Source organism: Chaetura pelagica, unplaced genomic scaffold (assembly GCF_000747805.2).
Source record: "Chaetura pelagica isolate M959 unplaced genomic scaffold, ChaPel_1.0 scaffold283, whole genome shotgun sequence".
NCBI classification, from domain to species: Eukaryota; Metazoa; Chordata; class Aves; order Apodiformes; family Apodidae; genus Chaetura; species Chaetura pelagica.
The window spans coordinates 1,053,159-1,079,281 of record NW_009952688.1 but is presented as its reverse complement, the minus strand read 5'-3'; the positions used below and the strand labels follow the sequence as shown (position 1 = coordinate 1,079,281).

General features: G+C 43.9%; 1 protein-coding gene across 2 annotated transcripts; it reads left to right on the top strand.

Annotated features, from left to right (window-relative positions):
- The first annotated feature begins 3,906 nt into the window (after nt 1-3,906).
- Nucleotides 3,907-21,520, top strand: UBAP1 (ubiquitin associated protein 1). Of its 2 annotated transcripts, XM_009993797.1 has the most exons (7): nt 3,907-3,940; nt 6,957-7,081; nt 9,548-10,477; nt 17,401-17,436; nt 17,872-18,069; nt 19,505-19,606; nt 20,923-21,520. In XM_009993797.1, exons 1-7 carry the CDS (start codon nt 3,907-3,909, stop codon nt 21,061-21,063), a joined length of 1,566 nt encoding a protein of 521 aa, XP_009992099.1. In that variant the 3' UTR covers nt 21,064-21,520. The 2 variants fall into 2 exon arrangements, with proteins under 2 accessions (XP_009992099.1, XP_009992100.1); XM_009993798.1 differs by lacking the exon at nt 17,401-17,436.
- Nucleotides 21,521-26,123: the final 4,603 nt, after the last annotated feature.

Genomic DNA, 26,123 nt, shown 5'->3' with positions numbered 1-26,123 from the left:
ATGACATTATTCCTTTGGTATTGCTTGACTGCACCGAGTCACACTTCTCTATGTTCTCCTTGTTGTCTGGCAGCACAGCCAAGTAGCCATCCAGGTTTAAGTGAGTGATGTGTCAGGTCAACTGTCTTGGTCATCTCTGTGCTGTTCCTTCAAGCCTTTCCAGCTTGTCATCTGTCTTTCTTTGTGCCAGTTGTTTCTGTCATCAGTTTTGTCTTGTTACTTCTCTGTTTCTGCATCTTGTGTTGTTGGGTTTTTTTTCTGTGGTGATGGTGTTGTTAACTGTCCCCTCCTCCCCTTCTATCATCACTATTGACATCCTCTGCACTTATCCTGGGCTCTGCTCTACTTTGTTTATCTGTCTGGTTTTAAGAATGTTGCCCTATTGCCTCAGTATCATTAAGTGAAAAATGAAAATACATACAGGAAGGGAAGAGCTCACATCAGGTTGCTTCAGTTGTTACTGATGTTGAAGCTTGTTTTAAGTTTTAGTCACTTGTAGCCCTCATCTTCTCTTCAGAAGGTTAGTTAGAACCAAGAATGAGGGAATGAAGCTAAGGAGGTCTACATTTATAGAAGAGAGCTTATAGGTGGTTATAAGAAATTCTTACAGTACTGTGCAACTAACTTGTTTCCTTAGCCCAGAAAAGGTTTTGAAAAACTCTACATGCTGTAGATTATGTTCTTTGTCAATTAAAATGTGCAGTAAATCATCAGACCAAAATGTGTTCCCCTGTGCCATTCCCACAGATGCTTTTCAGCATCTGTTCTGGAGTCTGGAAAGCAAAGGTAACAGTGCTAGGGCTGCAGTCATCCATTAGCTGGTTTGGAGTAAGGTTTTCAGAGCAAGTTCTTTAAATACCTAAAAAGGCAGTTAAAAAGGTAACCAGATCTTTACTGCACAGTGCAACTGCTTTGATTAAGCAAATACAGTTCATACACTTCAGGAGTACAGAGCAACAGCAAGGTGCTGGTAACTGTGGCTGCTAAATAACTTATCAAATCTGATTAGACGCAAGACTTAATTAAACACTTTTTGAAAAGAAGGTGACAAAACGTGGATGGCAGTCTGTTCTAGTGTTACTCTGTGCCATGGTTAGCATTAACAGTGTCTTCTGCCCCAATGTTGTCTTAGTAAGTGCATCAGGAAGATCTAGTGTGATGCAAATGCTACCGGAATCTAAAATGTAGCTCTCTCTCTGGAAATGGTTCATTTCATGATAGCTTGCTATTGATGTGCCTTAACTAAATCTATAGTTGAAATAAGGTGTTGCATATGGCAGAGTAATATTTTTTCCCATTGCACCTTGAAGTTGGTATGGTTGCCTGGTCTGCAGTAGGGTTTTACTGTAAATTTACTAACAAAAGCAAGATACTTATTGCTTCTGTGGGGTGTTTTGACACTGAGGATACATCCAAGGCTTCATGCAGCTCCAGACTGGTGTCCTACTGAAAAACTCCCTGGATACTAGGTGTGGACATCTTTGGTTTTGCTACTAATGCAGACTGAGCAAATTGATAAGTGTCATGGTAACTTAATGTTCAGTTACCTAAGATCCATGTGTGAGATGGTAAATGTAATGTGTTCTTACAATAGCCATCTGGAGAGAGGATATGAATTATCATTCTAAGAATGGTCTCTTTGCATTTTCTTTTCATTGTCCTCTTTGCTGGTGCAGCCTTGAGTAAGCTGATTCTGCTGAATGAGGCAGCAGCTTAAATTGTATTATTTGTAGATAGCTGGTACTGCATTGAAAAACCTTCCTTGTTAGTTGAGTTGCCAAAGTGAGGAGGCTGCTTCCTCTCGTCAGATATTTTAAAATTGTATAGAAAAGCAGCACTTGATTTTCAGTCTGATCTAGTAACTAGAGGAAAGGCAAAAGTTGGAGAGACTGAAGGAAGTGTGTAGACGTCTTGCCCCTAATTCAGCTCGGCTGTAGTAGTGGTGGGCAATAGTTAGCCATCATAGATGCTTGCAGGCAGTTCATCACAGTCTCCAGTGACATCCAGAGAAGACTGGTGAGATGTGAAGGCTGTATGATTTCACATATGGCCTGGCTTTTTCAGTAATAACAAATCAAGTTGATATCTTAGTTGCAGCTGTCCTACAGATAAACTAGCAACATAGCAGTTTGTCTGACGGTGTCATCTGGTTCTGAAAGGTGTTCCTGTGCAATTGTCTGCAGTCTGGTCTCTTTCTCTGGGGCCCTGGGACTGGTGAAGTCCATTCAGCTCTAGTAACTGTACCACATGTTCTTGTGGCTTAGTCCTGACAGCCTTCCTGAGATGTCACTGTTTCACCTCCTTTTCCTTACATCTTTGAAGCTTCAATGTTTTGTTTGCTTCTGTGGAGCAGTTGTCAGCTAGTGCCAAAGCCAGTTCTCTGGATTAGTGTTCAGACACAATACCAATGTAGAGGGAGATGGTGAGATGTGCTGAGAAGAACCTGACAAACATGAAGCAGAATAACACACAGCTTTTATGTACAAGGGATGCCTCGGATTGCTCAGCATGACTCACTTCCCTATAGCTGAGCATCAGCTTTCTGTGTTTCATGAAGCTGCGTTGCACGTGAGTAATCTTCATACAGCATTGACTTTAGCTGGGTATGAAATTCCTGTTAGCCAGTATGGTTGGTTCATCTATTGATTTCAACATAATATTGAAAGTGGCCTTTGCTCAGCAAAGAATACTTGCCTGAAGTACTTGAAACTGGCTCTTCCTGACCCCAGTCAGGTCAGCAGCTGCCAGGAAGAATGGTAGCTAAGCTCTTTGTGCAATCCTCACCTTATGCCACCCTTCCTTTAAGGTAACATTTTCAGTTGGAATCTGCAATGGAAGCAGGGAGGCTAAGACCTCGATTGAGGAATGATGGAGGTGAATGTTAGATCTCCTCTAGATTATGCTTTGAGAGCTTTCCACTGCTGGTGGTTATGTGCCAAGTAGCTTCTTGTTTTTGAAGAGTGGGTGTTGAGCATTCCAGTCTTTGAGCTGAGAGGATTCAGAAACAAAGGACAACTCAGATTCCTTGTCATACATAGCATCTAAAAAAGGCCCTAAAATTCACTTATTCAGAGAGCTGTGCTGAAGTGTCTTAAGATGGATCTTGCAATGGCCTTCTAATCTAGAAAAAAAAAACAACAGTTAGGTTGTTGAACATAGCGTAAGTGTCCTGGAGCAGGGTTTAGTTGATAACCAATAAGAGAACTAATTCTGTCTTAGCTGAAGAAATGCCTGCTGTATGTTAAAATCTGGCTAGGAGCTTCTGTGTTTAAGATCTTGGCCATGCAGGATTTGCATAAGAATTTTAAAAGTTGTTAGCAAAAATTGAGGCTGTGGGAGAGGACTCATTAACATTGTTTACCTATCTGTATCTGAAAATACCTTCTTAATGGCACAGTTTATTGTATACCTGTATAGTTATATGTGCATTACTCAATGTGTTATATATACATACCCAATATGATAGTATCCCTTTTCAGAACAGCAGGGATTAAGCTGAAGAGGATCAGTGTGGTATTTCTAGTAGAAAGGACTATTCTTAATGTCAAGAGAGGAGGCAGGATGTGCTGCATGTGGCTGGGACAGAGCAGCCTCTGAGTTCTGTGATCAGGAATTCCCCACCTTCCTGATCAACCTGGCTGCTTCTTGGCTGTTTTGTTGTTTTGGTTTTTTTTCTTCATTTTGCAATTTAGCTAGTCAGACCTTGGGCTAAGTTATTTGTCTACTCAATCTGTTCTCAAGGCTACAGAATAAGTTTGCCTATCTGTCTTGGGAACAGGATAAACAGTAAGTGTCTGCAATGTGTTCCTTAATCTAGAGATAAGGCTCTGTAGAACTCCATGGATTCATGCTATGCTATATGTATAAAGTTGTTAAAGGTGTTTTAAAATGTTTTTCAGGTTCTAAATGGCTTCTAAGAAGTTGGGATCTGACTCTCATGGTAAGTTAAAATTTACATACTTGTCTTTCCAGGAAGATGAATCCTACTATTGCTGCTGATTAATGTCCCAGCCTAGGCAGTTGATAGAGACTAATCTGTTTAACCTCTGAGTAATTTTTTGTTAGGAATCAAGTGCCTTGCCTTCCTTCTTGCCACTTACTGATACTGTGCCTGTTCTCTGGTTAAACTGAAATTCAGTCTGTTACTGTTCCCTACTCCTTCATAGAATCATAGAATCCTACAGGTTGGAAGGGACCTCAAAGATCATCTAGTCCAACCCCCCCTGCCAGAGCAGGGTCACCTAGAGTACATCACACAGGAACGCATCCAGGTGGGTTTTGAATGTCTCCAGTGAAGGAGACTCCACAACCTCCCTGGGCAGCCTGTTCCAGTGCTCTGTCACTCTCACAGTAAACATTTTTTTTCGGATATTCACCTTGAACCTCCTATGCTCCAATTTGCACCCATTACCCCTAGTCCTATCACTGGTCATCACTGAGAAAAGCCTAACTCCATCTCCCTGACACTCACCCCTTACATATTTGTAAACATTGATGAGGTCACCCCTCAGTCTTCTTTTCTCCAAGCTAAAGAGACCCAGCAGAATGGCAGAATAATAATCAGACCTCGAGAACATAATGTCCAAACTCTTGCTCAAGCAGGTTGCTTAGGACATGTTCAGATGGAGATGAAGATGGAAATATAAGGTACAGGTGAAGAGGAGAAAACCCTCTTCTTGTCATGAAGGGTATTCTTGGCATACACTTGTAACTATGCCTAAGCGTTTAACTTCAAATACTCTCCTATCATCTGAATAATCAGAAATCTAAGCTTAAGTTCTATTAATTAGTGGTATTTAAAATGCACCTCTCATCTACTGTACAAAAAGTGTGCATTAAGCCAAGCGCAGTATGTTAATATTGCTGCTGTGTTGTCACTGCTACTACACAACATGAAAGCATTTAACTCCGATTTCTGAAAATGACCTAAGTGTGGTTTGTGTGACCACAAAAACTAAGTTCCACTTGGCTTCAGAACTGTTCCCCATTTATAACTGGTAACTGGTGTTATCTGAAGTCTTTCCATTTAGCTGCCAAACATGAGGATGCTCCCATAGGTTGGTTAGGTCCTCAATATACTAATGCAGACAGATCCTGCTGTCTCTTTTAGTAGTTCTTTGGGCCAGGAATTCTATATGGTGTTCAGCGTCAGAGATCAGACTGACAGGTACAGTTTTGCCAGGGCTTTTCTCAGAACTCCCTCAAGATGCTTCTTGCTGCTAAAAGGATGAAGTGGCTAACAGCCATATTAAATAACAGTTAAAAAACCCTTTAATTGCTTCACTCAAACACGTGACTTACTCAAACAGTGGCCTGTGTAGTACTTTCTACCTGTGCATTTTGCTTATTGCTTTAGAATTTGCCATTTAAAACAATTAGGACCTTTACCTGTTGGTGTGTAACGGAGTTATATTTAATATGAAATTAGAGCAGCGGTTACTAAAAAATCGGTATGCTGGGAAGAAACAAAAGTTTTTTTATTCCTTAGTCTAGCTTTTGAGGTTAAGCCGGCAGCTCTCAATGCAGCCCATCTAGTGTAGGTGTGTTTAGGGGTTTTTTTACTGCACCAAAACAGATAATATTACTGTGTAAACAGCATGAGTGCTTGTACTCTCTGTGGCTGGGATCTATTTCAGGCAAAGGCTGCAGCTGTGCAAGGGGATGTATCTACCGCTTACTGTGTCAATAGGTGTAATAAGAGCAGTATTTGCACACTGAGCAATTTGGGCTGTGAGATGGTGTGGTGGTAATCCTGCTTCACTTGGATCATCCTGCTTAGAGCAGAACTTGTGCCAGTGGGACTAAGCAGGCCATAGTAGCAGCAGCCACTGCTGAGCAGTCAGGATATCTGGTTGTCTCTGACCTGGCCATGATTTACCTCTCTCCATGCAAAGGCTGTGGCAGTTGCTATTTCTGCATGAGCAAACACTTTGACATATTCAGGTCTCAAATTGCCAGCTCAAATACTATTTAGATGCTGTTTTGGTTGGTGGTGGTGGTGCTGGTTGCCGGTGAGGTGCTACCTGGATACTGTGCTGTATAATGCTTGAATGGTGCTTCTCAGTAAGGATCAGTGAAAATGCTATTATATTCTGCCTGGAGCATTTTTGCATGCTGGTGGTGCAGGTGGGATGTACGTTACTCAGCCTGATGGTTTCAAACCTGGAGGAAATGCCACCTGTGTCCTAACAGGACTATGACACCAGCCATTGTGGTGCATAGTACAAGTGCTTAGGTGATGACAGCACATGAACATTTAGCTCCAAATTAACAGGATGTTCCTGTTTTCAAAAGCTGCTCCTCCTTTTGGAGCATGTGGCTGCCTTGTTGTAGATGAGTCAATAGTGAAGGAACACAAACAATACTTAAACTGTCTTCTGAGTATGAAAATGGGTCAGATAAAAATGGCATGTCACAATTCGCTGAGCAAGAGGTTAGTCACTGAAATCTATTTAGATGCTGCCACTAATATCTTTTCTTGTTCTGCAACACTCAAAGCAGAAGAACACTTCAGATTGTTTTACACAGCCAGAAATCTTGCTTGAAATTTCAGAAACTGAGACCAGTGATCCAAGCGACCCCTTTCAGTTAACAGAGAACCTGTGTTCAATTTGTAGTGTGGGGAAGCTAAGATGTTTGATATATTGACTTCAAATGAACTGTTGGATCACTGTTGTGGGGTTTTGTTTGTTTTGGGTTGGTTTTTTTTAATAGTTACGAGCTAGAACATTAAAAAAACCAAACAAACCCTACAAATAAATACCACCAACAAAACTGGGGCAATGAAGTCCAAATAGATTTAAATGTTTCTGATCAAGCAACTTCCTTTGTATTGTGTCAGCTAATGTAATTGGGGCAGCAGAGGTAAAATAGCTCCCAAATAGATAAATGTGATGTAATTGGCTGCATTAAACTCATAAGCTTTTTTTTAATACCATTTCTGCTTTTGGTCTTAGGGCCTTTCAGTTATCTGGATGATGTCCCATTTAAGATAGGAGACAAATTCAAAACCCCAGCCAAGGTTGGATTACCCATTGGTTTCTGCCTGCCTGATTCTTCTCAGCTTGTCAGAGAAGCCCAGGTAAGTGATGTTTTGCTTTTTCACTCTGTTCCTCCCTCACCTCTGAGGTGCTGTAGATCACAAGTAATCGCAGATTGCACACATTTTCCAGTGTTAGTCTTGTCGGTCCCATAGTGTCATTTTGTAGTTGCAGCAGATCTGTTAAAATGTATTGAAAGATAAAAATATGATAGGGAGAGCAGAAAGCTTCTACATACCACTTAAAAAGCCTAATAGCATTTATTTTAGTGTATCTATGTCAAAAAGCATAGTGGTTTTGTGTAATATTTGCAGGTCTAAATGTTAGGCTGATTAAATTTGAATAGCATTTTTAAGAGGAGAAATGGTAAGAACTAATACACCCATGCGATGGCATACTTGCAGAAGTTTTTTTGAGGGAAACAAGTGTTACTGTAACATTGTTTTATGGATTCTCACAATACTGGAATGAAGACATGAATTTCCAGTTTTTGAGTTCTCTCTAGTTCTGAGGGGGAATTCTCTTCCAGCTGTAGGGCAAAGAGGTTACAGCTTGGTACCGATGGCTTCCAGGTCTTTGAGAAGCACATCTGTTACCATAAACTCCTGGTAGCATAAAATCAGTTGTCGTAGCATAACTGCTGAAAATCTGATCTTCAAATGCAGGTTGTGATGCGGGAAAGCTAATTTAACTGTTTTCTAATTTGGATCCGTGATTTTCTGTGGTCCATCCCAACTGATGATGGTATCCACTTAAGCTGCAGATGGTTCTGCTTTTTTTTTTTTTCCTGCCCTGTAACTCATCCACTGCATAGCTGAATATCTGGATTACCCTACATCATGGCTTTTTCATTATAGCTATTACATAATTACCTGATTGTCCTAGCAAGTGTATTTCCACCCAGTTAAGCTGATGTGGGAGATCTAAAGGAGACTTTTGTGTCCTGTTGCTGCCTTCATTGTGCCATGTCACCTTTTTCCTGCCAAGCTGAGGCACAAATATAGTATGCCTGACTGGCCTTTAGTGCCTTGCACAATATGATGTGAATATGTAGACTGTCAATCTCTCACTGCAATTTAACTTCTTTTTAACAGTTCACACTACAGCTGTAAAAATCTGCATGGAAGCAAATTTGACTCAGGCTACCTATTTTTATAAATACTCTCCATTTCTTTAATATTTAAAAAAATATGGCAGTGGTCAATTTTAGCCAGACATATGACCACAGACATGTATGCAAAACTGGTAGCTCTGCTCACATAATGGAGAATGTGTAATTAATACTGCCCAGCACTTCTGCTAGTGAGATGTTTTTCTTAGTCACGTATGCTGATAAATTGGGGATCACACCTCTTGGAGTCTTAGAGCTACAGGAAGGGAATACTGTACCACAGTTGATTAACACATCCCCAGGATCTCAGTTGAGCCCACTATGGGTGGATGAGTGGGATGTGATGCAACATACAGAGTCCCAGAAAAGCCTAGTAGAGGCCTGGCAAACTTTGCTGGTTTGTTGCTCTTTAGAGCTAGGAATGCATATGACCTAGCAGTCATGTGGCAAGAGCACTGCTGTTTGGTTAGGTGCCGTTATCCTGGCAAGGGTGCATTATGACTTGTCTTGACAACACCTTGGAATTAACTTACAGGCTTTTTTCTCTAAACACATTGTGGCTATTTTAGAAATTCATAAAATAATACATCTTTAAGTAGATTTAGTCTGTTTATAATTTTGTCATCTCAACTAAGCCACTGCAGTGGCCAGTAAGCTGCTGTAGAGTGGCTTACAAATGCCTTCCTGCTAACCTGGCCATGGAGAAGCTTGTGTTAAATGAGAAGTCCTTGTGGAACTCTGTCATGGCAGTAACTGCAGCAAAACCTGCTGCTGCAGGTAGTTGTCATCACTGGTATAGCCAGTGTATCACCTCTGGCTGGTGAGCCATTGTAACTGGGGTAAGAATAGCAATGCCTTTTAAATGAGTAGGTGGAAAACTAATATCAAGATCCCTTAGCAATCTTTTAAGAGAAACCGAGTAATACCATATTGGTCTTTGGATGGAAAAATACACTGCCATAGTCTTGCATTACTTGTTCACGTTGTGGACAGGGTAGTTCAGTGTTGCCAAGTCTGGGTATGATTGTCTGTATAGTAACACATCAGACTTTTCCTTCCTGTATCCATTGTCTGAGGGGGAGAGGGCAAGAGGGCTGTGAAACTGATTTTTAGAATGATAAGTAGCTCTAAAGTAAAACTAAATGTAGGCAGGAGGCAAAATATGGTACTCTAACCCAGAGTATAGCCAAGTGTTGCTGCCAGAAGCAAAATTAACTACTCGATGATGTCTTTTAGCTTTGCCAGTCTGTAGGTTACAAGAGTGCTGGGAAAAAAAATTGTCTGTGGTGATTCATGTAGATCTTACTCTGTTACTTTTATAGCTCTTAAAAGTAGCACTATTATCCTCATAATATATCCTCTTCTTTTTTTTTCTTTCCCCTCCACCTCTGCTCAGTATGACTTCTCACTGGAAAAGAAAACAGTTGGGTGGGCTGAAGATATCAAGAAAATTCAAGCTGCCCAGAGAGAAGCTGAACGGAAGGCAGAAGAAGCATTAACAGACTCAAAAGCAGTTTCAGAGGACAACAACAAAATGGGGTTCTCAGAGGGACCTTGTCCTGAGGCCATGCCTCCTCCTATTAACCCCATCCTTGCTAGCCTGCAGCACAATAGTATTCTTACTCCCACGCCAGCTGACAGCAGTGCTGTGAAGCAAAAGGTTCTCAGTCCACCTCATCCAAAAGCAGATTTCAACCCAGCTGACTTTGAATGTGAAGAAGACCCATTTGACAAACTGGAATTAAAAACTATTGATGATAAGGAGGAATTAAAAAATATTCTTGAAATTCATGTTGGTACTACTGGGCCAATTGTTGCCCAGCTGTTAGATAATACTTTGCCCAAAGGAGGGTCTGAGTCTGTGTTGCAAGATGAGGAAGTTCTGGCATCCGTAGAAAGAGCCACGCTGGACTTCAAGCCCCTTCACAAACCCAATGGCTTTATCACTTTACCGCAGTTGGGAAACTGTGAAAAGATGTCCTTGTCTTCCAAAGTGTCCCTGTCCCCTATCACTTCAGTGAGCAATATCAAATCGCTATCCTTTCCTAAACTTGACTCTGATGAGAGTGATCAAAAATCATCAAAGCTCACGAGCACTTTCCACAGCACTACCTGTCTCCGCAATGGCACTTTGCTCAGCTCTTTGCAGACATGTGCTCAGAGTAAAGCTAGTGAACTGAATGGACACCATATGATTGGTCTTTCTACTCTAAACGAGGACAGTGGCATGGAGACATCAACATTATCCTCTTCATCCAGGCTGCCTTCCCTGGCTGTGTCGACAGTTTGTACAGAAGAAGAGTCATCTCAAATCACAGCAGCTACGGTAAACATGCAGTGGATTAGAGCTGGGGTTGCTGGGGAGATGTGGAGGTGCGGAGGCAAATGTTGCTTCTAAAATGTCCTGTGCCTTTGGTTTTAGTTGCATTCAGTGGGAGTGATGTGTGGATCCTCTTAATTTACAAAACAAATTGATCACTCCAACAGGCCTTCAGGCTGGCAGTTCTGAACCTCAGATTATTACTCTGCGTGTTTCCCAGAAATCTCATTTTTAGACGAATTTTGGTGATTTATTTCAGGTTTTGTTTGTAGTTCACCAAATCACTGAATTGTTTTGGTTGGAAAGGACCTTCAAGATCATCAAGCCCAACCATTAACGTAACTACAGAGTCCCGTGCTAAACTGTATTCCCAAGCACCACATCTATATGTCTTTTAGACACCTCCAGGGATGGTGATTCAACCACCTCCCTGTTCAGCTTCTTTCAGTGTTCAATAACACTCTATGGTGAAGAAGTTTTTTCTAAGATCTGATCCAAACCTTGCCTAGCACAGCTTGAGGCCAACTCCTGTCCTGCTGCTTGTTACCAGTGAGAAGAGACTGACCCCCACCTCGCTATAACCTCCTTTCAGTAGAAAGCAAGGTCTCCCCTCAGCCTCCTTTTCTCCAGCCCTTGTTATCTTGCACATGCTCCACGATGGCACTTGGTGATCTGCTTCCTAACTTTCCCTGGCACTGAGGTCAGGCTGACAGGTCTGTAGTTCCCTGGATCCTCCTTGCAGCCCTTCTGGTAGTTGGACGTCATATTTGCCAACCTCCAGTCAACTGGGACCTCGCTAGTTAGCCAGGACTGTTGATAACTAGTGGAAAGTGGCTTGGTGAGCACTACTGCCAGCTTCCTCAGTGCCCTCAGGTGTATCCCATCTGGTCCCATAGACTTGTGTATGTCTTAAGTGGTGCCGCGGCTCACTGGCCATTTCCCCTTGGATTATGAGGACTTCAGACTGCTCCCTGTCCCTGTCTTCCAGCTCAGGGGACTGGGTACCCAGTGGACAACTGATGCTACTACTAGTTACACACCTTTGAGCTAAGCATACAAGATACCTTCTTTCTGTGGTCCAGCATTCTGCCTTATCCAATAGATAAATCTGATTCTGAAGTGCTGTTAGGTTTTGAGTTAAACCTCTTCTAGATTTATGCCTTGGCTTATTTATTTGCTGGAAATAATGGGAAATGCAGGCTTTTCAAGGAACAGAAGCAATAATAAATTATAACACATGGATGTGCTGTGTCATTCAGGAAAGAAAAAAGTACAGAACTCAGAGTGTTGTGATTTAAGGAGCAGGGTTGAGTTGGAGGCCTGTAACCAGTAATGTCCCCCAGGGGTCAATCCTCAGTCTGGTCTTGTGCAATATACTCATCCATGACCTGGACAAGGGGACAGAGTGTACCTGTAGCAAGTTTGCTGATGATACCAAACTGGGAGGGGTGGCTGACACTCCAGAGGCCTGTGCTGCCATCCAGTGTGACCTGCAGAGCTGGGCAGGGAGGAGCCTAAAGATGTTCAACAAGGTCAAGTGTAGGGTCCTGCATGTGGGGAGGAAGAACCCTGTGCACCAATATAGGTTAGGGGTGGACCTCCTGGGAAGCAGTTCTGAGGAAAAGGATCTTGGAGTTTGACCTGCTGGTCAAACTAAAAGGCAAGTTGGCCTACACAGGCAGTGGAAGAGGGGACAGGTATCCTGGGTAGAGTATAGGAACACTGCCTGGTTATGGAGGGATGAGGTCAGGAAGGCCAAGACACAGCTAGAGCTGACCTTGGCAAGAGATGTTAAGAAGAACAAGAAGGGCTTCTCAGGTATGTAAACCAGAAAAGGAAAGTTAAAGAAAACAAACCCCCCCTGATGAGCCACAATGGTAAAATGGTAACAACAGATGAGGAGAAGGGTGAGATTCTCAACCACTTTTTTGCCTCAGTATTCACTAGCAACCCCTGTCCTCACAACTCTCATGTTGATGGCCCACAAGATGGAGACCAGAGAACATAGTAAGTTCCATTTAAATATGGGAAAAAAAAACCTTCTTTACTATGAGGGTGACAGAGCACTGAAACAGGCTGCCTGGGGAGGTGGTGGAATCTCCTCAAGATATTCAGATGCACCTGGATGCAGTCCTGAGTGATGTGATCTGGGTGATCCTGCTTAAGTGAGGGAGTTGGACTAGATGATCTCTGGAAGTCCCTTCCAACTCTGACAGTTCTGTAATTCGGTGACTTGCAGTTGATCTGCAGTGAAATAAATGTCTTAAAAAAAAAGTTTCTTCCCAGGAACCTTTTAAAGTCTAATCTTTAAAAGGAAGAAAATGGTGTTCTGAGATCTGGTATTTACCTGCTTCCTTGTGAAGGAGGGTGGAAGGATTGCTTGGTAGATGTCAACATGAGTTGGTGATCTTGAAGATCACCTTGATCTATAGTATTTGCTAGTATGACTCCAAGACTGAAGTTTCCTTGGTTTGGGAGAGGTGCCTGAAGACTGGAGGAAAGCTAATGTCCCTCCAGTCCTCAGGAAGGGCAAGAAACAGGACCTGGCTAACTACAGACCAGTCAGTCTCACTTCTGTCCCTGGAAAGATGATGGAGCAGTTCATTCTGGGGGGCATCTCTAAGCACATGGAAGAAAAGGAGGCTATCAGAAATAGTCAGCATGGATTCACCAAGGGGAAATCATGTCTGACTAACCTGATAGCCTTCTGTGATGGTGTGACTGAATGGATAGATGCAGGGAGAACAGTGGATGTCTTCCTTGACTTCAGCAAGGCTTTTGACACTCTCCCACAAGATCCTTGTGGATAAGCTCAAGAAGTGTGAGTTAGAAGAGCTGACAGTGAGATGGCTCAAGAACTGTCTAAACAATGGAGCCCAGAGGGTAGTGATCAATGGTTCAGAGTCTAGTTGGAGACCTGTGACTATCTCCAGGGGTCAGTACTGGGCCCAATCTTACTCAACATCTTCATCGATGACCTTGATGAGAGGATGGAGTGTATCCTCAGCAAGTTTGTTGATACTGCAAAGCTGGGAGGATTAGCTGATACACCTGAAGGCTGTGCAGCCATCCAGTGAGATCTAGACAGACTGGAGAGCTGAGCAAAGAGGAACCTCATGAGGTTCAACAAGAGTAAGTGTAGTGTCCTGCAGCTGGGGAGAAAAAATACCGTGCACTAGTATAGGTTAGGCGTTGACCTGCTAGAAGGCAGCCCCATGGAGAAGGTCCTTGGAGTCCTGGTGGACAACAAGTTATCCATGGGACACCAATGTGCCCTTGTGTCCAAGAGAGCCAATAGTATCTTGGGATGTATTAAGAACAGTGTGGCCAGCAGGTCGAGGGAGGTTCTCCTTCTCTACTGTGCCCTAGTGAGACCACATCTGGAGTATTGTGTCCAGTTCTGGACTCCCCAGTTCAGGAGACACAGGGATATGCTGAAAAGAGCTCAATGAAGCCTTCATGGGTAATTAAGGGACTGGAACATCTGTCATATGAGGGAAGGCTAAGAGACCTGGGGCTGCTTAGTCTTGAGATGACTAAGAGGGGACCTGATTAATGTCTGCAAATATCTGAAGGGTGAATGTCAAGAATGGGCCAGTTTATTTTCAGTGGTGCCCTGTGATAGGGTGAGGGGAAATGGCACCAAGTTAGAATGCAGGAAGTTCAACTACAACATGGAGAAAAACTTCTTTACTGTGAGGGTGATGGAGCCCTGGGCCAGGTTGCCCAGAGAGGTTATGGAATCTCCTTCTCTGGAGACTTTTCCTGTGTGATTTGCCCTGGGTGTTCCTGCTGCAGCAAGAGGTTGGACTTGATGATCTTCAGGGCTCTTTTCCAACCCTTATGATTCCTCAAACTTTTAGCAAGATCCAGTGTCCCTTTGGGGACACAACTTCACACTATCTGCTGTTGTCTTTATCTAGTTGTGAATAAGAGCAGAGATTTGAAGTAAGCTTGTGAACTCTTTTTTTTCCAGAAAACTTAAGATCTGGACACCAATAATCATGATGCCTAGTGAAAGCTGTGTAGTCAAATAGTTTTGCTGGCTCCAATCTGGTTTCTTCTGTGCAATATAAGGGGTGCTTAATTTTTTTTCATGTGACACCATGTGCTCTGAAACAAGTGACGCTGCTTCACTGCTGTTGTTCTTTTACCTCTTTTCAGGCTTAGGTAAATGCATTATTATCTGTGAAATAAAGTATTCTGTCCAATAGTGTATTTGTCAGAGCATAGCAGAAGAGCTGTTTATTGGTCACTAGAATAAATTCAGTCCAGTAAACTTTGGCAGAAGCAGCAATGCACTGAGAAGTTACTTGCTGCTGCAGATCACAAGTTTGAGAGACAATTGTATGATCATAAAATAGCTTAGAGGTGAAACCTAGGAGTAAGTTGTGTGACACATCCCTAGGGATTAGCATGTAAGATCACTTACAAATAGCTAGATAGGTTTTCAGGTGGCCAGATTTTCCCTCTAGCTTTTCAAATCTCTCTGTGGGAATATTAAAGCCTAAGAGGGAATCTGTATTCTCGAATTCTGTAAGGGAAGATACAAATTGATAAACAAAAAACCGGACTTACTAGGAGAAGTAATAAAGATCCTAGTTTGAAGCTGTTTCTGCTGTGGAGGTAGCAAACCAAGAGATATGTATGCCAACAGAACTAGTTCTTTCTGTTTAAATTCCAAGACTTTAGGCTATGGTTGTTTCATGTTTCCACAGTATGGTCCCAGTGGCTGGAAAAAGACAGTTGAGCTGCAAGAATATGAAGCAGATGCAGGAGGAGTCTTGAAGTAAATGTAACAGAAGTCCTTGAAGTATGAAAGGGATAGAAGGAAGTCACAGTCATCCCTGTGGCTGGGAGCAGAAGGGTCATACATTCCCCTTCTGCAAGGTCACACAAGAACAAGCCTGTCCTTTTTAGAAAGCCTCAGGACAATCTTATGTCCCAGTGTATTCCACAGTGATTTCATATATCTAATTTTTCTTACAAGACTAGAAATTGTAACTTTGGAATTTGAGTTACCAATTGAGTTTGTTTTATCACTGATTTGGATCTAGGATTTTTGGATGGAAATAAAACATGTGATTTCTCCGAGGCTACACTGATTCTGTCCTGGGTGGTCTTCTCTCTGAGTATTTTTTTATTATTTTTTTTAAGCTCCTTGGTTTGCTTTTTGCATCACTGGCAAGAGAGAAATGGCTAGTGAAGACATGGTTGGAATTAAACAAAGCTGGTCAGAGACCTGATTAGTATGATGTATTTTTTGAGATAAATCTCTGGTTACAGGAGGGTGGGGCACTCCTGGTGAACCATTCAGAATATTTACAGCTGCAGTAGCCTGGTGTGGGTGGGCACAGCTGCAGGCAGGCCTCCTGTCCTCTGTGAAGTCCCTAGAAGAAGGCATAGTGTGCAAGCACATGCTGAAAGCACTGCATGTCTGCTTCTTGAAGGGCACTGAAATGCCAGTTTGAGATGTAAGGGAACACGGTGCTAAATGACCAGTCCTGGCTTTGTCCCCTGAAATTCCTGTAGGCGTTTTCCTCCTCTGCTGGAAGTCACTGACCAGAAGCACATGTTGTCAAGCTCAAGTAGATTTGAGGAGGAGGAGGAGTTGGTTTTCCCAGACTCTTCGATCTCTGCTTGTCAGAAGATTTGTGTTTCCTTACTGCAGCATCAATAGCAAAGCATCTTCCTTCAATTTGATAACCAGCTGATTTCAGGGCCACTCCAGACCCCCATTTCAGTGTAATCTCATATTTTACTGTGGCAAAAGTGCCTGAAGTGGGTGTGTGCAGGGAGCTATGCATATCACCACCACCATGAGAGGCTCTTGGGTAAACTAGTCACATCAGACTGAACATGAGTTTTCAGGCTTTGTCTTCGAAAAGAGAAATTCTTGGCCTCAAGGTGGAGATGGTCAGAAATGCAGAACAAAACCTCTTTGATCGTGGTTTGGGGTTTTTCTGCAAATAAGTGGAGTTTGTAAAAAAACCCGACATTTTTCTCAGAATTGGTTTTTATTAACAGTTTTTATTGTTTAGTTTGGGCCCAAAGAAGGCCTTTCTGAAAGACATGGACAAGCTTTGGAGCAACGTATGTTAGCATCATAATTATTAAGAAATGCAAAAAACAGAGGCTCTTGGTCTGCAGCAATTTTTTTCAGTCTTTTCTAATTTTGTTAAAAATACAGGAAGACTTTTAAATGGATGAACCGAAATGTGCAGATTTGGTTGGGCTAAGTTCTGACGTTGCAGTGCTGTGATCTTGGGCAAAGCCATATGAAGCAGTGGGTTGATTCTGCCCTCCAGCAGCCTGAATCTGCAGGAGCAGAGCAGGAGTGTAGCAGGGAATGTGAGCAGCCTTTATGGCATACTGGGAATGGGACCAAATGTTGAGCATTGGTAGAAAAATCACATGCTGTCTTGAGCCTGCATGCCATGTTACTCCCATGGCATATGAAATGCAGTGCTTTGAGAGTAGAAAAGGGGTGCATGTTTCTCTAACACCTTCATGTGGTCAAAAAGTCAAGAGAAGTCTCTAAGCAGTGACTTCAAAATCATCACCATCCTTCAGGCTGGGTAGCACTAGGTCAAAAGCTGAACAAGCAGCAGAATGTTACACTGAGCTGTATGAACATGAAGCTGCTCCAGTGACCAAATCACAAGATGGGGACACATGCTTCTTGGAGTATAATTGATTTGTAGAGTGCTGGGAGAAGAAATGATCCTTAGGGTGGCTGTTTTGTAATTCCACACAACTGTGTAACATCTGTGTCTCACATGTGAAAGCCTGATCAGACCACAGGTCTCCCTAATATGGTAGAGTTATTCCCAGACCTGTCCCATTAAAACCTTCTCCACCAGCTGTAGCAAATCCCGCTCATTCGTGCGTAATGTTTATAGTCATCTTATTAATGTGTTGTCCAACAGGTACATCCAGACTACAAGGAAACAGAAATCCCTGTGGTAAGTTCTCAAACAGCTTTGTGATTGTACTGGACCATGTTTGTGAATTTTCAGAAGGAGTGGAAATCAAGTAATGAATAAACTTGGTGTGAAGGAAGCAGTCTCTATGCTTTCACCAAGATACAGGGTTTGGCTACGTCTTAAGAACTTCCACTGCTGTAAAGATTGGAGTTTAAATATTTTGGTCCATCTGGTAGGAGAGAGTATATGGCAAAGAATCTGGGTTGCAGTTTGGTTTTTTGAGGATAAAAAGGTGTTAGGGTCAAACTGTGTGCATTGTGTGGTTCCACCCTAACAGTGGGTAACTTCCCAAGGGCAGCCTAGAAAGCCCCTTGGGTTAATTACCTGGGATATCATGGTTCTTCACTAGCTAGAAACAGGATGTGGGGATGCAGAAGATGACCATCACCTCCATCTCTGGGTTTTCCCCTTTAGGTAACACACCAAAATTTCCCCATGTCTAAAGTGCCCAATAACAGCAGCTGCACCAGGCGGTCAGGTGTCCCAGCTCCTGAGCTGCAACAGGCCCTCTCTGCCAGCGAGAGGCAGTGCGTAGAGACAGTCGTCAACATGGGGTACTCACCTGAGAACGTCCTGAAAGCCATAAAGAAGAAGGGACAAAACATCGACCAGGTAAGAGCTTGTGCAATGGGAAATAAACCCTTGGGTGCTGATTCTGCTGAGAAGCAGCACTTGGGTTTCCAAAATGGACAGGAAGAACACTTTTATTCTAGTGGAGGATTGCAGCTTTTAGCCACAGTTATATTAACCACTGGAGAAGTCACTTGGCAGTAAAGGCTCCCAAAACCACAGAAAAGAGTGCCCATTTCAGCTGAGAGATTGCTTGAGTTAGCAACAACTGTGGGTGCTGGGCCAGAGCTGCACTGAGCTTGGGTGGTTGGTACTGGGTCTTCCCAGGACCCATAAAATCACCTGAAGGAAGCTTGGGTGTGGCTCTGTGCTTAGTGCTTTGTGACAATAAAAACGGCCAGCTTCCCCTGTTCTGAGACCAAGGGGTTATGGTGCTGACATCTCTCTTTGTAGAGAGATTGAGCCCTGCAGGCTTCAGACAGCCCTGAGAGGCTCTGATGAGGCACCAGCTTTGTTCTGTGCCCTCTGGTTGTGGTGGTTCTTGCCCCATGTCTTGCTTCGACTCTTGCTAAAAACCAGTCATGGAGCATGAAGTGCTGCAGGGTGATGGGTGGTACTGGGTCTTGGATTCACTTCAAACATTTTAAAGCAGGAAGAACATGGCCAAAATTTCCCAGCTGACCCTAAGCAGGCTGTGTGCTGTGCAGAGCATTGCCTGGCAGGGCTGTGCCTGTCCCCTGGAGAGGAGGAGTGTCCCAGTGCCTTCCTGCTTGTGGAGCTGATCTGCTTGCCCACCACCCACACATGGAGAGCAGTTTGAGCTGTGCACTGGAGCAAACCACAGTATCCAATGGAAGAAATGTCACTTAGGAGGGTGGTTTTAAATCCTGCTGTATTTGCAGGCTGTGTTCTTGCATTTTCCTAGCATTGCTTGTCAGATCTTTCCCTGTACCTCTCAAAGCTGAGGACAAAGAAATTTGGCAGTGGTTTCTGGGCCTATGAGGTGGTATTTGCAGCTCACTCACCAGTATGCTGAGTTGATCTTAAGGCTGACTTCTTTCAGATTACATCAGCTCTTGGAGCTGAGAGGAAGCTGAAAGCTAACACATCTTGAGTGCTGGACCTAGTATCATTTTTAAAAAGTGTAGTGTAAAAAGCACAGTTTAACTCCTGCCTTCTGCTCAGTGTTCAGGCGTGGAAGGCTAAATATAGGCTTCTGAGACTGTTTTGACTAGAGTGGAAGATGGTGTTCAGAGCTGGTGGGAGAGCACAGGAGGATAGAGCAGCTCATCTGTTTTCTCTGAATGAGCATAACGAGCATAAACAAGCATCTCAACTCTACTTGGGAAGGACTTTATTCCTGGTGAATCCTGGGGTAGAGTCATGCTCAGCCCCTCTGCAAGAACAGAGGTGCTATTCAACCATGCGCTTCAAATGCCACTCTACAAGTCTAGTTTCTTTTCTTCATTCCCCACAGGTTCTGGATTACCTGTTTGCACATGGGCAGCTTTGTGAGAAGGGCTTTGATCCACTTCTTGTTGAAGCAGCTTTGGAAATGCACCAGTGTTCAGAGGAGAAGGTGAGGGTGCAACATACTGAGCAGTAGAGAGTGTGCACCATGATGGGGAATTCCAGCAGCAGTCACTCTGTTCCTTTTTCCAAAACTGACTGCCAAAGGACACCCTTGCAGTGATACAGTGAATATGTGTTAAAACACTAGAATTCTTCTGCATTGTTTTATTACTCTCACTTGCATGCATTTTTATGGGGGTGGGATTTTTTTTTAAGACCCTGCATATTCTGAATGTAATGTTTTGAACCCAGAGCTCTCTTGTGAGTGAGGTGATTGGTACAGACGTGGTTAATTTCAGAAACAGCAAATTATCTTTCAAAGCCTGCCAGTCTGCCATGGCCCTGAATTTTCTCCCCTGCACAAATGCTTCTGACTGGCTTCTCATCAAATTGGGTTAAGGCTTGCTCTGGAAGAAGCTGGAAAATGTTTTTAGGGGTCTTGTTCATTGTCTGCTTGTTTTTCTGGCACCAAAAGTACATCAGGAATGGGTACCCAGGGCAGAGTACAGCAAGATCTGTTACAGTCCACCAGCCTCTTGTGTCCCAAGTAGCTGTATGAAATTTTCAGAGGTGAAACCCAACCTCCCAGAAAGCCTTCCTGCCTTTCTTGGGCTTAGTGATGAGCTTGTAAACAGAGTAACAACCGTGTGAAGACGGGAGAAGTGATTGAGCCCAGGAAGCTTATTTCCTACAATCCTAACCAGAAAATGGGAAATTGATAGTTTTCTGATTGCCCATTTCAATGTGCTTGCTTATTTTTTGCCCCTCTGGAGTGGTGCGGAGGCACTGTAAGTAGAGGCTTCACAAAAGTCTGATAAATTGATTAGCTTCTTGTCACTTTATTTTTTGAAAGCTCTGGGAGGATTCATGGTTGATGGTAGTATTGTATGTAGTGTGTCCAACAGGTCTGTGCTAATCCTTCAAGTTTGCCCTAGATCTGAAGAGCCATTTGATAGCAAAGGCTCCTCTACTGTTCCCAGAGTTAAAGTGAGTTTTTAAAAAATTCAGATGCCCAAATTGGGCAGGGCTGATAAATTGAGAGGCTGAGCTTTGGTTCCTTGCTGAAGAGGATTTTGGAAATGCAGGACTGCAAAGACAGTGGACTGAAAGTGAGGCCCCAAGTGCTATTGTACGCAGAGCTCTGCTGGCTCTGGTGTGAGTGGACCTTCTCTGAACAGAGCTGGAGCTGGAATAAGCTGTACTTGGGGAGGAGGAATCCACCCCGTGGGGTGCCCAGTTACTGAAGACAGGCTCTGTGCTAAACTTCCACCAAGAACTGATCCTCTTTTCTCTTGCAAATAATGGACTGTCTGTGTCTTTCAGATCACAGAACTTCTCCAACTAATGAGTCAGTTTAAAGAAATGGGCTTTGAACTGAAAGACATTAAGGAAGTCTTATTATTACATAACAATGACCAACACAACGCTTTGGAAGATCTCATGGCCCGTGCAGGAGCCAGCTGAAAACACATTCCTGGATGCTTGGCGAGCAGCGGGTGCAGGACCAGCCCTGCCACCTTCACATCCAGTGTGACCTGCTCTTGGCAGGAAGGAGTCCAGCTTTTTGCGTATATTGGGGAGTGACTGAGCAAGCCCGCCCACGTGCATCACTCCAGCATTTCTCTTTCCATGAAGAGCCAACTTTCTTTCTTAAATTAAATTTTTGAAGTGTCCTTTCCTAAGTTTCCTTTTTCCAGCTTGGCCACGGAGCATTTAGACTGCCCAGCCTCTACTGGAATTGTACATAGGTAGAGATGGGAGTGGTTCCCCCACCCCTCACTGTTGCACTGGAGTTGGACAGAAGATCACTAAATTGGTTCTGAAATTAGGATGCTTTGGTTCTTTGAAGCTGCTTTCATGGTGTCTGCTTGTACTGAATTACTTGACTGTCACAGACCAGATTAACTGGTAATATTTGACCGTTAGTGCAATGGAGTTTTATTTTTTGGCTAAAAGTTAGTCTGTAATTTAGTAAAACACTGGTTCAGAAACTGTCGCTATGCATAAAGAGAGAAGCTGTTCCTCTTGTGGGTTTTTTTTTTTTTACCCATGCTTCCAACACTTCTGCCAGACATGAGTGTCCAGTGCTGAGTGGTGTGTAAGTTCTCTTGAAACAGGTAAGCTGTGAACTCTACCTGGACCTGCAACTTGTGTTGGTTCATGAAGGTGGAGAGCTGGGGCTTGGCATTCATAATCCCCCAGGCTTGTAGGATATTTAAGACAATGCCCTGCTAGGAAATCAGTTATCTTTTTGTTTTAAATAATACTCAGTGTGATGCAGGAGGTTTCTTTCAAGCACTTTCTTTAAAACAAATATACTCACTGCATTAGTTCCATTTCTCACACTGCTATAGAGTTACATAATTAACACCTAATACTAGAAATCAGGTTTTGGGTTGGTTTTGATAGTTCACAAAGTATTACATTGTACATTGCTCAAGTTTTAAATACATAAAATATCACCATTCTTGAGGAATCTTTGAAGTAATTTGCTAAATATTTTGATTCTGCAGAAGAAAAACTAATAAAGCCCTCAAATATAACTCCCAGTGTCATGGTTCCCATCTCTCATGCTCTTTGGCTTCAGCAGATGAAGAACGTGCTGGACCCTGCTTGCCCAGGTTCTGCCTGCTCCTGCAGGATCACATGGACAGTCTGTGTTGGGCAGAATGGACAGAGGTCTCCAGGCAGGCCCCTGCACTGTTGGAATGTGCTGCTTTTTTTTTCTGTGGCTTATTTCTGTTTTGTTGCAAAAACCAAGCCAGGGCATGCATCCTCATGTTAGAGCATGGAGCTGGGAGCATTGGACTTTGGGAGGAGAAAACTGGGCTCATCACCTTGTATTAGGTTTATAAAGAGGTTTTAGCTCATTAGGACCACAAAGGAGATGGCGTTTGTTTCAATTATGTTGCTATATATGACCAAAAATATCTTAAGTCCTGGAATTCTCTGTGAGTTGCTCAACTATGTTAATTACATACCTTTACTTAAAGTGATGCTGAGATGTAGCTGGCAGATTTCCAGGAGATGTGGAGATGAATGATGAGTGGGACCAGGGCAGAGGGCCTTGCGATGTGTCCCGTAGCATTGAGTGTCACCAGATTCTAGTGGTGGGGCTGAAATTAAGATTTGTCTTAAGGACATTCAGCAGCTGGAGGGTCAGCAGCTGCTGCTCTGCAGATGTGGGTAAAGCAGTTGCCCAGCTTTCCTTCCCAGGTGAGAAATGTGAGTTTGAAACAAGGAAATGGGGTCCTTGGTCAGACAGAAAAGCTGGAAAACAAACTGCTTTACTGTCATGCTGAGAGCCTTCGGCTGTGTTGCTTGGTTTGGTTCTCAGAATTGGTATCCAAGCAAGTCCCTGCCTGCTACTAGGCAGTCCTGAAGAGGCAAGAAGTCCTGCCAGCAGAGAAACAACTATTTAAACCTCTAAATAGAATAGTTTCATTGGTTGTATTACTGTGCATAAAGATTTCTCACAGTCCCCCCTGTGTGGGCTGGTGCTTAACCCCATTCCAGTGACTCCTCTGCTTATGGAGACTTCTGCAGAGGGGAGAGCAGAGGTGTGAAGTTGGGAAGTGGTACCTGTTATGCTTGTCTCCTTCCAATGAGATGCTCCCATCTCTCTTCCCCTGGTCACATGGATTTGGCTTCAGCGGTTTCTGGATTTACATCACAGGGTGGCTGAAGGCTGGAAGTGTGTTTCTGGGGTGGCTGTTTCAGAAGGGAAGAGTGAGGGGTTAGTCACATGCACTTCTGAAGAAACATGTAACGTGGGACAGCACATGATTGGATCTGAATGTTGTGCTGGGTGCCATGCATCACTAGTTATGCTAGTTCTCTCATTTTCTCCTATCAAATTGCCAACCAAGCCCAGCCTGGATGTGGGGAGGTCCTGCTGATGGCTGGTGTGAGGCTGGGCTCTGCTCTGCTGCTCACTGGTGAGATGACTGTCCCTCTGGACACAGTGGAGGACTCATGACTTTTCCTTAGGCTCTCAAATCTATCTGACCTGTGTGCCTGATTTGTGCACCTGGCACTTGGCACTGCTTTGTCAGAGGTTGTTGGGCCTTCTTGCACTAGCTGGGTGCCTTGGTGTAGAGAGGCTTGAGAGGAGAAATGTAGAGGAAGAGCAAAAACTGGCAGGTGTGCTTCGAGCCAGAGACCCCCTTAGGTGCTCTCTGATGGTGCTGGCAAGGGCTCTGACACAGATGTTGGTCACCTGCACAGTAGTTGAGGCCTCCTGCTCTGCTGCAGATGATTGGAGACCTGCTGGGATGGGAGGTGCGGGTGGGATGGGAGGCGGTGCTGGCAAGTTCTCTGCCGAACTTCCTCCTGGGATTCTGCAGCGTGTCAGACAGTGGGAGCTGCTGGTTCCACCGTGCCCCATGCTCTGAGCTGTGCCTGGCACTTCAGCCAGCCAGGTGCCTCCTGCAGAGGCTCAGCCCTCCGGGAGCAGCCCCGGGCAGTGCTGTGTGGCTGATCCCAGCGCCTGTGCCAGCAGCGTTTCTGCACAGCTTGGCTGGGCGGCTCTGAGTGCTGGGGAGACCGATGGCTTCTTCTGCCAGCCGTGCACCAAACCCTGGTGCAAGGGTCGCTCTGCTGCCACAGGTCAGACACGTGTGGCTGGGGGACAGCTTCTGAAACACCAGCCAGGGCAACAGGCCCGGTGGGAAGGAGCTCTCCTACTTATTACCAGCCCCAGTTAATCTTCTGCAATCGAACCGGCATTTGGACCACACTTATTTTAAAATGTATTTTACCAGAATTGTGTAGTAAATTTAATTTTATTTTAAATAATACCAAATATTGAAATAAAATATTAAGCATCTGCCGTGAGCATTAATAGTCTTTGTTTCACATGAATGCAAGAGCAAACCCATTTTAGTTCTGCATTTATTGGGTTGTACATGGCTGGGCTCTCTTGATCTCTTGACTGCTCTAACAACAATTTCACATACATTCCTCACATTGAAATGAAACCATTCATATCAGGTGTCAGTGCAATATTAAACTTTTAAAATGCTCATTTAACACATCTTCACACTAGAATTGAAGCAGCAGCATCATAACCTTAAGAGTGGAGAGAAAAACATCACTGTGTTTAACAGCAGCTGTAGTAGTTTCCATTGGATACTAGGAGCCCAGTTCTGTCATCTCTTGGGTATGCAGCACTTCAAGCACGTCTGTAGTCCTGCTGTTGCCAAGGATGGGTGGATTTTCACAGCCAGAGCTACTCAGTTTGTTTTTGTTTTTTTTTTTATTATTTTGGCCAGCAGGGAAAATAAAATTCTGAGAACAGACTGATAATGAAACCTGACATTTGACAAGATAGTCTTGTGGATTGGCTGCATGATTCCAGTTTAACAAGGATTATCAGACCTTGGAAAACTGCACTGCGGTTGTTTGGTTAATTTGCTGCTTCTCCATATTCCTGACCATTCCTCCAGGGAGTGAATAGTTCCTTGCACTGAGAACTCACACTAGGGCTCAGACCTGCCAGACAGCCTTGTCTTTTTCACAGTGGACTGGACAGGATTCACAGGTGGCTCAAATCTGGTAGATGACTTAACTCCCATCTCCTCTGCTCTGTCATCTGTCCTGCTACACCTGCCTCTGGAAACACCAAGGGAGAAACATGGCACTGTTGGCTGTGCCAGTGGTTCCTCTTTGTGTGTTGCTTTAGAGATGGCCAGGTTAGGTAGCAGACTGAAAATGCCTGTGAACATGCTCTGCTGAGCTGCTCTTTTAAAAAGAGAAAGTACAATACTTACCTCCCAGATGCCAGAGTACGTGGAAGGGAAGTTTCCCTCCCTAGCACTCTGTTACTGATCTCATTTTCCTGACCTGTGCTCCAAAGAAAGCTCCAAAACTGGGCAGCTTCGAAACAGCTGCTTCTGTAGCTCTCTGAGAAAGTGCTGGGGGAACTACTGTATGTCCATTTGTGTTTTCAGGTGGTACAAGGACTGTCCAACTGTCACGTGTTCTCCTCACCACGCTCCCCCTGGTCCCTGGAGGTGGGAGAGGGCTTTCTAAGAGCTGTTTAAGGGGAGCTCAGTTTAGTGCCTGCTCTTCCCTCTGGTTTTAACAACACATTTGGTGTGCCACTGCTTTATGTCTCTCTGTTGGCTGTCAAGCACCACTGCTCTCTGCTGTGCAGAAGTACCAAAACACAGCTGACACTCAGTCTGGCTCCTGGAAGCCTCATGTCTCTGAGCAAGGAAGGCTTCTGAAAAGGGGGGCTGATAGATGGGAGGCTTGGTGTGACTTGCTGCTGGCCTGTACGTTGGACACAGGAAGCATCTTGTGAGCCATGAACTTGGACCCTGGAGGGACTCTACCCTCTGCTCCACAGTCTCAGCCGCAGGATGGAAACCAACCAGTGTTAAAAAAACCAAACCAAACCAAACCAACCCAACAGTCATGGCACTGATGTGAGACTTCCTCTTGTGCTTCTGTTCTCTAGGGCTATGCATTCTGACATTACTGGGGGGGGTGCACCAAGTATGCAAACCAGATAAGGAGTG